Genomic DNA, 12083 nt, shown 5'->3' with positions numbered 1-12083 from the left:
AGAGAGAGAGTTTTGTTGGGTTTGTTATGGGTGTCACTGGGTTTCCTTTCTCTTTTTCATTGTACTCACGCCCCCCAGTCTTTCTCAGTAGGAAAGCATGTGAACTATTTAGAAGAGAAATATCAGCATTAGGCTGAAAGTGTATTCCACCTCAGGATTATCGAGCAAATTTTCCTTACTTTTCTTTCACATTTTCCTTTGATTGGGGGTCTTGAATTTAGGCTTCCCAGATAGTAGACTGACACTGACCACTGTACATGGCTATCTCTCTGTTCTTGTAGGTTTTTTTGGGAGGAAGTTGTATTTTTTTTTAGTTGTAGTCATTTTTCTGGGGAAGATTATAGTTTTGTAGACAAGCACATAGCCTCAGTCTGTGCCATGATGCCTTCACATGTTCTTGACTGGTTCATGAAGCAACTTCTGTACAAAAGTTCACAGTGCCCAGCTGCTTCATGTTCCTCTGGCTCAAAGCGTTGACATGTCTGTAATGAATGTCAATGAATCAAAAGTAGGTTTGCAACTTACACATGTGCACACCTGAACACATATTCAAGCACATATTCAAAACCGGTTCAGCACAAACATTGTCTGCCATTTTTGATGCAATGATTCATAGCAAGAGGTGACATTTATCAGAGACTATAAAACAAAATTTTGCAAGCATGCTAATATTTTAAGCATGTTTTATTTTAAGTAAAAAAAATCTTTAATTGTGTGTCCGTGCCCTTTATAAAGTTTGTATGTCCACTACCTGGCATTACATTTTATGGTACACATGGCCTGGCTCGACAAGGTCTCATTTATGTCCTATCCAGCCCTCATAACAAATGAGTTCGACACCCCTGACTTAGATGCTGGAAACATTTGATACTGGTGGGTCTCCATGCCCATGTGTTGCCATCGTAGGCATTTGTTAACATAGAAGGGAAGTCACATTGACTTGTAAACAGGTTTTAATGGGCCCCTCAGCAAAGCATAAAAATACTAGAATATGCGATCTTTCCAGATGTTACTAGATCTGAACTTGCTGTGTACAACTTGTGATAACACCCAGCTGTGTGTGGTGGTCCCTCCAGTGTTCTATAACTTGAGCTGGTCTAAACTGTGACTGCTTTATCGGCTCTTGTGGTGGGAAAAAAACAGCAAACCCAAACCATCTGGGTCATAGCTGCACATCTGGAAAGTCCAAATAGAATGAAGAAGCTGCTAAATGTTTGCAAATTTGCTTTGTGCTTGAAGCTCTGTTCTCAGAACAACCGTTTGCTGCCCAATGGCCTGGAAGCAGAAGATTCTCTTGAAAAAATATTGTAGATAACACCCACACATAGCTACTGTAAGCAAGAAGTAACTGTGACTTGACATTTCCCACATGTTTGCTTTTGGATGCCATGACATCTGCAGGAAAGAACTGTGTGCTCTTTGACTTCATTACGCAGCCTCCATCATCAAAATCAGCTTCAGAGATTTTTTTTAAAAACCAGGCTCTTATGCCATGATGGCTAAAGGCGTCCTCGAGGTTCAGAGGCAATATGCAGTTGCAAAGTCTTCAAGCCTTGTTTTCAGGCTTCAAAGAAATATCTGGCTGGCCACTGTGAGACACAGGATGTTAGACTGTATTGCCCTTTGAGCTGATCCAGCTGTGCTGCTCTTGTGTTCTCAGGACTTGGCTTTCTTGGTAGAACGTGCACTGCATTTCCCCTTCTGAGGAATTCTCACCTTTTTTGAGTGCAGACAAGGTTGGAAGAGGGATCCTGAGCTAAAAGCTCTGTGACTTTTCCACGTAATCTGACTCTTTCAGAGAACAGAACATTTTTTTCTTCTTAAAACTCGAAGGGAAATAGAGAGGGAACTGGAGATGGAGATTAAGGTTGCATTGCATTTTTTTGCTTGGAAAGCCAAGTAGCTGTGCATGAATTTCAGGCTGTTTCCCAGCAATGACTTGAATTTTCCTGCCTGTGATGTGCAGCTGTGAATGGCACCAAAGCCTTGCAAGTGTGAACCCTACTTATTTATAGAGAGCTAGCGTAGTGTAACAGCTAGAGCTTTGGGCTAAAAAGGTAAAGGTAGTTCACAGTGCAAGCACCAGTCGTTTTTGACTCTGGGGTGATGTTGCTTTCACAACGTTTTCATGGTAGATTTTTTACGGGGTGGTTTTACATTGCCTTCCCCAGTCATCTACACTTTCCCCCCAGCAAGTTGGGTACTCATTTTACCGACCTCAGAAGGATGGAAAGCTGAGTCAACCTTGAGCCGGCTACCTGAACTAGCTTTTGCTGGGATCAAACTCAGGTCATGAGCAGAGGGCTCCAACTGCAGTACTGCAGCTTTATCACTCTGCGCCACAGGGCTCTTAGAACATTGGGCTAGGACCTGGGAAACCTGAGTTCACATCCCCACTGTAACATGGAAGTTTGCTGGTGACCTTAGGGCACTTGCTTTCTCTGTGTAAACTAACTTACAGTGTTGTTGTGAGGATATCATTGAGGAGGAAAGAACAATGTACCGTAAGCTGCTTCGAGTTTTCCTTGGGTAGAAAGGAAAGGAAGGTCCCCTGTGCAAGCACCAGTCGTTTCCGACTCTGGGGTGACATTGTTTCACGTTTTCATGGCAGACTTTTTTATGGGGTGGTTTGCCATTGCCTTCCCCAGTCATCTACACAGGGAAAAAGTGTAGAAAAGTGGGATATAAATAAGTAAAAATTTTCATGTAATATAATTTTTTTACTTGTGGATGGTCTGCCATGCTAAACGTAACCCCTCAGGCAGTCACCATGCAGGCCTAGGGAAGGTGGAGAGGATTCTCTGCCCTCTATGCACTCCAGTTTAAACACACACATTGTTGTGTGTGGAGGGCTCAAGTTGTATGATGTGCTTGGAGCTGTGGTAAATGATATCGGATGTTCTGCGCTTGTCATGCGCTTGCAGTTGTAGTAAATTGTGTCAAATGTTCTGGCTGTGGTGAGGAGTGGCCTGGGAAGTGAAAATGGCTCTGGAGCAAGCCCAGCTGAGCAGACCTTGTGGTGCTACAAGCCAGCACTTCAGGGGCTGCTGATCTCAGTGGCACTAACAATGGACTTTGGCTCTTCCTTGGCTGCATGACACAGAATAGCAGCAGTGCAGGCAGTGCAGATAGAGACAATTGGTGAGCTTCATTACCAGTGAAGAGTCTGAGGCACTTGCAGAGTTGCTGGGGGGTGGCTTCCAATGGCCCTTTAGGACAATAGCCTATCAGGAAATTTCCTGGCAAGTTAAATGCCACCTGCAACAGTCTTAGTGTTGAGCAGAGATTTGCATATTGATGGCCATTTAATGAAAGAATATTGAGTGATTCCTCACCAGCATTTGCTCCACTCCCACTCTTCTCCTTGCTTCAGCACAAGCCACTGATTCCCCACCAGTCGCTCCACAGCACCTCTTGCTTCGGGGCTACTTCCGATTCCCGTTGCAGCAACTGGAACTCCAAAAAACCAACATCCTATTCCTGTGACAGTAATAGGAAGGAGCTGCGCTGTAAGAGGCACCCGCAGAGCAACTAGTGGGGAATCCATTGCTTGAGATGGCGCAGGGAGAAGAGTGGGGGCGGAGCAAATGCCAGTGAGGAATCACTCATTGACTTACAGCAGTAGTCTTTGAATAATCAGTACAAGCATGATATAGTTTCCAAGCAGTTCTGCTGTGGAAAAAGAGGGTGTGAATCATTGTTCAAAGAAACTGTCAGGCAATATCTCTCTGACATTTGGGCAAGGATCAACAGTGGTTAAGCTTATGTTTATGTGTTCTATATAAAAACTGTATTAACAACTCCATGTTTATCTATAATCATAGGCTGTGATCACACAAACTAAACAATACACTTTCTTCACTTTCTTCAATCCATGCATCATTTTATAATTACTATGTTACCCTCCTCCCAGTCATTTTTTTGTTTTCAAAACTAAAAATTGTATTGCAATTGAAAGGTAGGTAAAGCTGAGAGAATGTGATTTGACCCAAGCTTATTCTGGAAGATTCCATGTCAGAGTAGGGATTCAGACCTGGGTCTGGGCATGTTCTGAACCACGAAAGAAAAATTGTGATAAATTATGCCCTGTTTGTGGTTGGGGAACTGAAACTCACTATGGGTTCACTGTCACAAACTTCCACAAACTTTTAGAGTGGTTAGTAGTGGTTTGAGGATGAATGGAGCAGAAAGTGGAGGTTTAAAGGGAATCCAGGTGTTCCCTGCAAAAATAGCAAAAACAGCTGGGAGGCTTCACTGTTTTGTGTGGTCTTGTGCAGTCCCTTTAAAGTTAAAAAGGACTGCAGAAGACAGCCCCCAAACCAGCTGTGCAACCTCACTGTGCAGCTTTTTTGGGTTGCTGTTTTTTCCCAGTCTGGGATTACAGAAGACAGCCCAAAAGAGCTGTGAAGCAGGGCATGCCTCCCTGCCTCTTGCCTGTTTTTTGGGCTTTCTGCAAACTCTGTTTAAAGGGACTGCAGTCACTTTCAATGGGGTTTGCAATCCATGAACCGCACAGACCAGTTTGGTTTGTGAATGAGCCTCTCAGTTCATTTTCCGGTTTTGTTCATGGTTCAGCCATGAACTGAACCACATTTTCCCAGTTCGCTCCCATCCCTACGTGGGTCTCTTCCCAGATTCTGGTCTATAACCACCATACCACACTTACTTGTAAATATTGGTATTCTTGTTGCCATGAGTGGTCCTAAAGTAGAGTCCTCTTTTCTTTTTTGTTTGGATAGGCTGTTTACAAGTGTGGAGTCCTTATGGTGGTTACTGTGTGTGGCTTTTGCACATGCCTCTGTCTTGACGTATTTGCCAGGGTATATCTTTGTAAGATTTTTCCCATTTTGATTTCTTCAGGTTGCTGGCCAGTGGGCTAGCTATAAGTGGAGCTGGCTCCAGGTTTTTGGAAAGTCTGGCAAGGTGATTCCCATGACCCCAAATTTAAGCATGCTACAGTACCCTTTGTTATGAGAAGAGGGAGCAGAGCTTTCAGTTAACATGTTGTAGTGATAGGAGTCTCTCAGATGATCTAGGAGAACCAGGTTCAGATCTCTACCCTGACCAAAAGCTCTCTGAATGATCTTGGCTGAATCATGCTCTTGGCATCCACTTAGCCTACATTGTTGTTGTGAGGATAAAATAGGGAGGGGAAAACCATATCTGCTGCCCTGAGCTGCTTAGAGGGAGAGTGGGATAAAATTCACTATGCAAATAGAATAGCTAGCTGTGTTCTGCTGCTTCCAGGCTGCCCCACCCACAGGAAATGGAAGATTGTTCCACAGGCCTTTGCAATGTCAGTTTTAGAGATTGGCCCTCTTGGTGCTACAGAAGCTACAGAAACTTTCCCTGAGAGGGAGTCTGAGATGCCTTGGCGAAGCTGCTGGAATCTGCAATGAGATCCAAATCTGTGTTACAAAAGGTTGTGATAACACAATCTGTGTGAGTTTTGAACCTTGCGAGCATACACTAAATGTTGTTAATGTACATTTTTTTAAAAAAATTTCTGCAGTTGATCACGTTGTTCCAGAGCCAGGGACCAGCTTGCTCTCTGCATTTGACCAGTGGCGTGAATGGGCTGACAGCAAGTCCTGCTGCGATTACTCTTTGCATATGGACATCACAGAGTGGCATAAAGGAGTTCAGGAAGAGATGGAAGCCTTGGTTAAAGATCATGGTAAGCTGGAGAACTGTTTGGAGGCCCAGTTATTTTTCAGACTAATGTGAGATTAAAGGAACATCTCCACCCTAACCATTGCTGTGGATTCTGTTTTTCTGAAGTGGGCACATGGTCTAGCTGTGCAAGCTTCAGATATAGTTCTCCATATTTTATTTATTTATTTCATTGCATTTATGAATTGCCTAATCCCTACTTTCGTACGGCTCTAGGCGATATGCAACATTCTAAAAACATTAGAAACCATCAAAACAGCACACACCGTATCAATACGTTAATTTAAATATCAAGTGGCAGGATTTACAGTTTCCTCCCATTTCTGGTCTGTGGACATCTTGTGGATGTGGGGGTCAGGAATTAAGTCAGTCGGAATTAAACCAGTTCACAGTTAAAGGTAACTGTGGACTGGCAGCTCAGATCCATGTACTGTTCACATACATTGTTGCAAATAAAAAAATGTCTCCTGTTTTGCAGTGGCCAGTGGCTACAAGCAAACAAATTATACCAACAGACTGCCCAATCTGGAATCCACAAATAAACCTAGAATAAATATGTTAGCTCAAATGAACTATTGTGCACCTTGCTAAGATCACACTGGGACTTTTGTGTTCTGGATTAAGGTAGCATTCAAAATAGGCAGATGAAAGACGTAACTGTCGAAAGGTATGATTGTTGGTATGACACAGTGGGACTGTTCCTGCATCCTCAACCTCGTAGATTTGATGAAGTTTAAACATCTTTCTCTCTTCCTTCCCCCCTTCTTCCTGTGTTTCCAATAGGAGTGAATTCTTTCTTGGTTTACATGGCCTTCAAGGATCACTTTCAGTTATCAGATTCTCAGGTATGGGAACTTCTTGATTGGTACATGGAATTTATGGTGGCTGTGTTACACAATTGGATCCATGGGCTCTGGAGGCTGGAGCAGGAATGTTTTATTTCCTGCCCTTAAAATAAGACTAGATCAGTGAAGCTGCTACTTCAGTTAGTCTGTTTCAGTGGGTATGACAGACTTCTGCTGTAAATTGGACAGGTAGTATTGGGTAGCAGAAACAATTATTTGAGCCTTGCTGTATTTGCTTATAAGGTGAAGCTTATAAACTACCTCCCCCCAGTCCTTTTGAATACAATGAGATTTTTATATGATGAAGTGGACTTTAGAAATTGGCACTATCAATCAGAAGAAGTAAAATATCTGGTTACAGAATTAAACTGGTTTCCAGTTGTTCAACAAACTGCAAATTGCATTTCTCTTGGCCACCATTGCCTGTTGGCAATTGTGAGTCTCTGGTTTCCTACTCATAGTTGTTAGTTGATGTCCAGTGTGGCATAATGGACAGAGTGTGGAAGGCCAAGGTTCAAACCCCGACTTAGCTGCAATGCATGTTGGGTGATCTTTGGCAGTATATTTGATTCCCCACCTCACCTTGGCTAGGTGGTAAACCTAGCTGCTGAATAAGGGACAAGACATGGTTCTGTAATAGACATTGCTCCCCTGCATTGCATGCAGAAAGTCCCAAGACCAGTTTATGGCATCTCCAGTTAAAAGGATCTTGGAGATGCAGGAATTGGCAAAACCTTCCTCTGCTAGAGATCCTGGAGATCCACTGCCAGTCAGAGCAAAGGAGGCAACATGGGGGGACCAGTGTTCTGCTACAGTGTAAGAGAGTCTTTTGTGATCAGTTCTAAGATTTCTGAGATCAAGAGAACCATGGAAATAGTGAACCGCAGTGGGCTTGAGACTTGGAATTCATTTTGCAGATGTTAAGAGGGGAGGGGCCTGAATAGGAGAATATTGTGTAAGCCACCACCAAGTCCATGAGGAAAGAAAGATAGGGGTAAAATGTAATAAACTGGAAGCCTTACAGTAACATCCCTTCTGTCTCCTAGATATATGAGGTCTTGAGTGTGATCCGTGACATCGGCGCCATTGCCCAAGTCCATGCTGAGAATGGTGACATCATTGCTGAGGTATCTTTTGATGCTTGCTGGTGTGGTTAGTGAAGTGTGGTATGGGGAAAATATTTGGTCTCTGCACTGCTGAGCTTATTATTGAAACACTGCCAGCAGGAGGTGACAGAGAGGAAGAGGGGGAATGAAATGGGTAGGGGCAACAACAGAAGGAATATTGTAGAGATACATTTCCTGTATATTTAGGCTTCAGCCAGAGGACATGTGAATACCTCTGATACTGTTCATACAGGGTGCTGTACTCAGGCAGGATATAGCAGAGCTCACAGTGTTGTTGCCTTCTCTTCATGGCTAGAGAGGGTCAGCCTAGGCATGTAGAGTCCCTTTTGTTGGTTTCCTCCAGCGTTTTCTTGCACAGAGGTGGTATGATACAGTGGTCAGAATATCAGACTAGCTTGGGGGAGATCAGAAATTTCATTTTAATGCTGCTGTTCCCTGAGGGACTCAGATCATTGTGTGTGGTTCTCCCTTCTTCCCTTTTATCCTTACAACGATCCTGGAGGGTAGGCAAAGAATGCCTGATGTGAAATCATCCAATGAGCTTCATGAGAGGAGAAGGATCTGAACCCAGCTCTTCCTGTGTTAATGGCTTTAGTTGTCCTCTTTAGCCATCAGGCTTGCTAGGTGACCAGGGATTGGTTGGGCTGCCTCTCTCAGGACCAAAGTAGATGTTTGATCCAGCCTATGGCTGCCGATGCTGTTATAGAGAAATGGCCACAAGGACACAATCCTGATTGGGCCATGGTGCAGTTGGACTAAGTGATGTTGTCCCCACACCCCAATACTCTTTCAAGTGCCAAAATAGCCTGTTTCAGCAGTTGAAGAGGTGCTCCCAAGGTAGAGGGTCCCCACAAGATTGCCTGGTCATGCTGCACCCTGGGACCCCTCGTGACATTTTCAAATGGCCAGATTCTTTTCTGAAATAACATGGATGGCCACTGGTTAGACCCATGGCCGCCATAACTTCTTGTTTGAGTCTCAGCCTAATATACCTTGCGGAGTTATTGTGAAGATAAAACGAGAGAGGTCCATGTACACTGCCCTGAACATTTTGGAAGAAGGCACAAAAATGTGATCAGAGGGAGGCCCAGGATTCTGCCTTTGTTCTTCACCTTTTAGATGTTATGTCTCCTGTTACTTCTGGGCTGCTTCACAGACATCCCTGCATTTAAAATAGTTCCCCTTCAGGACCCTCAGGGAAGTTTGCAACAGATTTTATCAAACAATTCCTGCATTTAAAACAGTTCCCTTTCAGGACCCTCAGGAAGGTTTACAACAGATTTTATCAAACTGCAGAAATAAATCAAACGATAAGGCCAAGAAAACCTCCACACATCTGCAAAACAAAATGAGTCACCAGCTGAGAAGCAGTTGTAACTCAAGCAGCCATTGGCCCAAAACAAATCACTGCAGTTTGAACTCTGAAAGCTCCTCCCTCCTTATAAGAAAATAATTATTTGCAGAAATGTCTCATCTGGTTTATTCTTACAAAAAAAAAAAAAAGGAAACTGGAGAAGTCCCATATTTCAGCAGCAGAACATATTCATAAAGTCCCAGGTCACATTCCCAGCATCTCCAGTTACAGGATCTCCGTGTTCAGGGTCAGTGTGACTGTGACCCCAAAGAGCTGCTGCCAATAGAAAATATTGGACCAGTAATCTGACTAGATAGAAGACACTCTCATTTCTGTTTATAAGCAGTCATTCATTATCCATTCATTAGAAGCTGGGTAGGTGGTCAGCAGACATGGCCTTATGTAGAGTGAGCGTGAATCAAGGCTCTTAAGTTTCTCTTGTATAAAATATTTCTGAACTCTGTTCCTTTTTTCTCTTTCAGGAGCAGCAAAGGATCTTGGAACTGGGAATCACTGGACCTGAAGGGCATGTTCTGAGTAGGCCTGAAGAGGTGAGTGTGGTTGCTTAGGTCTTAGCCTTAATTGAATCCCAGTATTTCAGTAAATAGAGGAGCCCTGTGGCACAGAGTGGTAAGCTGCAGTACTGCAGTTCCAGCTCTGCTCATGATCAGAGTTCAATCTTGGAGGAATCTGGGCTCAGGTAGCTGGCTCAAGGTTGACTCAGCCTTCCATCCTTCCGAGGTCAGTAAAATGAGCACCCAGCTTGCTGGGGGTAAAGTATAGATGACTGGGGAAGGCAATGGCAAGCCACCCCATAAAAAGGCTGTCAAGAAAATGTTGGGATGTGACATCACCCCTTTAGTTGGTAACGACTGGGTGCTTGCTCAGGGAACTACCTTTACTTTTTTATTCCAGTAAATACTACACATCTAGAAGAGCCCAGTTGTAATGGCTGTCTTAATTTGCACACATGTTGGCAATAGAGAAGGAGATATCACTACACAGAAGTTCACCTCTTGGTCCATCTAGACCAAACCTTTGGAACAGCTGGCTTCTACAAATGTGTGCCTACATGGGCATGAGAGTCTTCAACTTTGTGGGCTGTTTGTCCCATTTCCCAGCTGTTCACATAATCTGTTTCCTAATATTCAGCCTATAGTGGGGAAGAAGAAGCCTTGGAAGAAACAGATGAGCTACAAGAATGATACTGGAAAGAGGGGCAGGGAGTCAGGCCAAGGAGCTGGATGGAGCAAGAGCTCAGGGAGGGTAGCTACTCGAGTGAGGGAGATTCAGTTCTGGAGGAACAATCGATTGGAAGGGAAGCAGGGAGGCTTTCAGGGGTCTGATTGAGAGAATCAGCAGGTCTGCTTTCTCCAAAGGAATCGATGTGGCATCCCCCGTGCCTACCCGTTCTCCTTCAGGGACAGGTGGGGCTCCATCTCTACATCCCAATAGATGGAAATGGAGGGGAAGGTGCATTGCTGTAGGACAAGGGAAGCCCAGGTGGACCTACTAAATCCAAGTGGGAGATAGCTTCTGCACTCTTATGGACTTGATAGGGAGGGGGAGGAGGGCAAAGAAGGTGGGGAAGTTGGTCATATCACAGACTGAAGTCTTAGGAGTTCTACTACAAGAGTGAGTTAACATTTCCTGGCAGTGTGTGTATGTGTGTGGTGACTAAGTCCATCCAGGCTGTGACTGCAATGTACAGAGACTTGAAAGGCGACATTTCATAGCCGTGTCTCCCCACCCACATGGAAAAGGTTGCAGCAGTGTTTTATGTGGTTTCAGTACTGGTACTTCGCCTCATGCAAGGGCCAGGAATATTTGCAGCAGCTTCAAGCATTACAGTTTCTTCCCCATGTGCTAGTTTTTAAAGAAACAGAAATCCTCTGAGTTTTAATGACACCTTTAAAATGTCAAATTGTGCCCTAAGGCAACCTGTAATACATAAATGATACAAATTAAGGATCTCTGCATAATTTTGTTTCTGCTATTCCTAGCAGAAGAGGAAGGTGCTGTACGGTGTGCTAAAGTCCCCCTCCCACTAGCAAACTTACCCAGTCAGTTCTGGTTCTCTCCACAATCTGCCACCCCTGGGATTTAACTGGACATTTCCAAGCATATTTCCAAAATATTACTGCCAAGTTTCCTTCCTTCCTTCCTACCTATCCACCTAAAAAGTCATCTTAAACTCTGAGAAGTACAGTTTGGTTAAGAGACTAACAGTGCAGTTTCCAGTGCCATTGGAAACTTAGTCTGGATCCAACCCAATAGGCTCAGAAGCGTTTAATTTTGTTTAGGACAGGGGTGGCCAAACTTGCTTAACGTAAGAGCCACACAGAATAAATGTCAGATGTTTGAGAGCCACAGGACATGACCATCAGATGTTTGAGAGCCATAAGGTAGGAAGGAAGGAAGGAAGGAAGGAAGGAAGGAAGGAAGGAAGGAAGGAAGGAAGGAAGGAAGGAAGGAAGGAAGGAAGGAAGGAAGGAAGGAAAATAGATGGGGGAGGGAGAAGTGAAAAGAAAGCAACTTTAACTTTAAATGCATTCTCCAAGCTGCTGGCTGGCTTGGTTTGATGAAGCAATTTAAAGAGAAATGCCTTCTCCAAGCTGGCTGACAGGCTCCTGAACCACAGTTTGGACACCCCTGGTTTAGGATTTCCTTGTAAGGGTCCAATCATAAGCATACCTGCTTGACAGCAAGTCCCACTGAATGCAGTGCTAAGCTCTGAATAAATATCCTGAAGAGTATGCTGTAGGACTTCAAGACAGAAAAGTTCGACTTTTTCCAGGTCAAGCCAGAAATAAACTGAGAGGTTTCTGGTTTGATATCTCAAATTTTGTTGTTGGAGAGTGGATGTGGCAATTTCAGTTTTGACTGGAGCAGCAATAGTGGAGGAGTTTAAGGCTTGCTCCCAATACTGTTTCCCTGATCTAAAGAGCTGCTGGAGAAAAAATGCAGATATCTCCATAGTGCCTGGATTTTCCCCTTGAATGTGTGTGTGAGGGAAATAAACTGTGTCCTTATTCCCCCCCTCTTTGCAACTTTTTCAGTGGTAGAGAGCTGTTTTAAAGTTAC

General features: G+C 44.0%; 1 protein-coding gene across 4 annotated transcripts in view; it reads left to right on the top strand.

The window, feature by feature from the left end:
- The window catches only part of DPYSL2 (dihydropyrimidinase like 2), a 106827-nt gene that overhangs the window by 72964 nt on the left and 21780 nt on the right, over window positions 1-12083 (top strand). For all 4 annotated transcript variants that reach the window (XM_060251618.1, XM_060251619.1, XM_060251620.1 and 1 more), the window contains exons 4-7: window positions 5513-5677; window positions 6457-6518; window positions 7565-7645; window positions 9482-9550. In XM_060251618.1, coding sequence (XP_060107601.1) covers window positions 5513-5677; window positions 6457-6518; window positions 7565-7645; window positions 9482-9550 — 377 coding nt within the window. The remainder of the gene's footprint in view (window positions 1-5512; window positions 5678-6456; window positions 6519-7564; window positions 7646-9481; window positions 9551-12083) is intronic.

This window comes from Heteronotia binoei, chromosome 12, assembly GCF_032191835.1.
Source record: "Heteronotia binoei isolate CCM8104 ecotype False Entrance Well chromosome 12, APGP_CSIRO_Hbin_v1, whole genome shotgun sequence".
NCBI lineage: Eukaryota > Metazoa > Chordata > Lepidosauria > Squamata > Gekkonidae > Heteronotia > Heteronotia binoei.
Note: the sequence above shows the minus strand (reverse complement) of the source record. Positions and strands in the feature narration are given on the sequence as shown.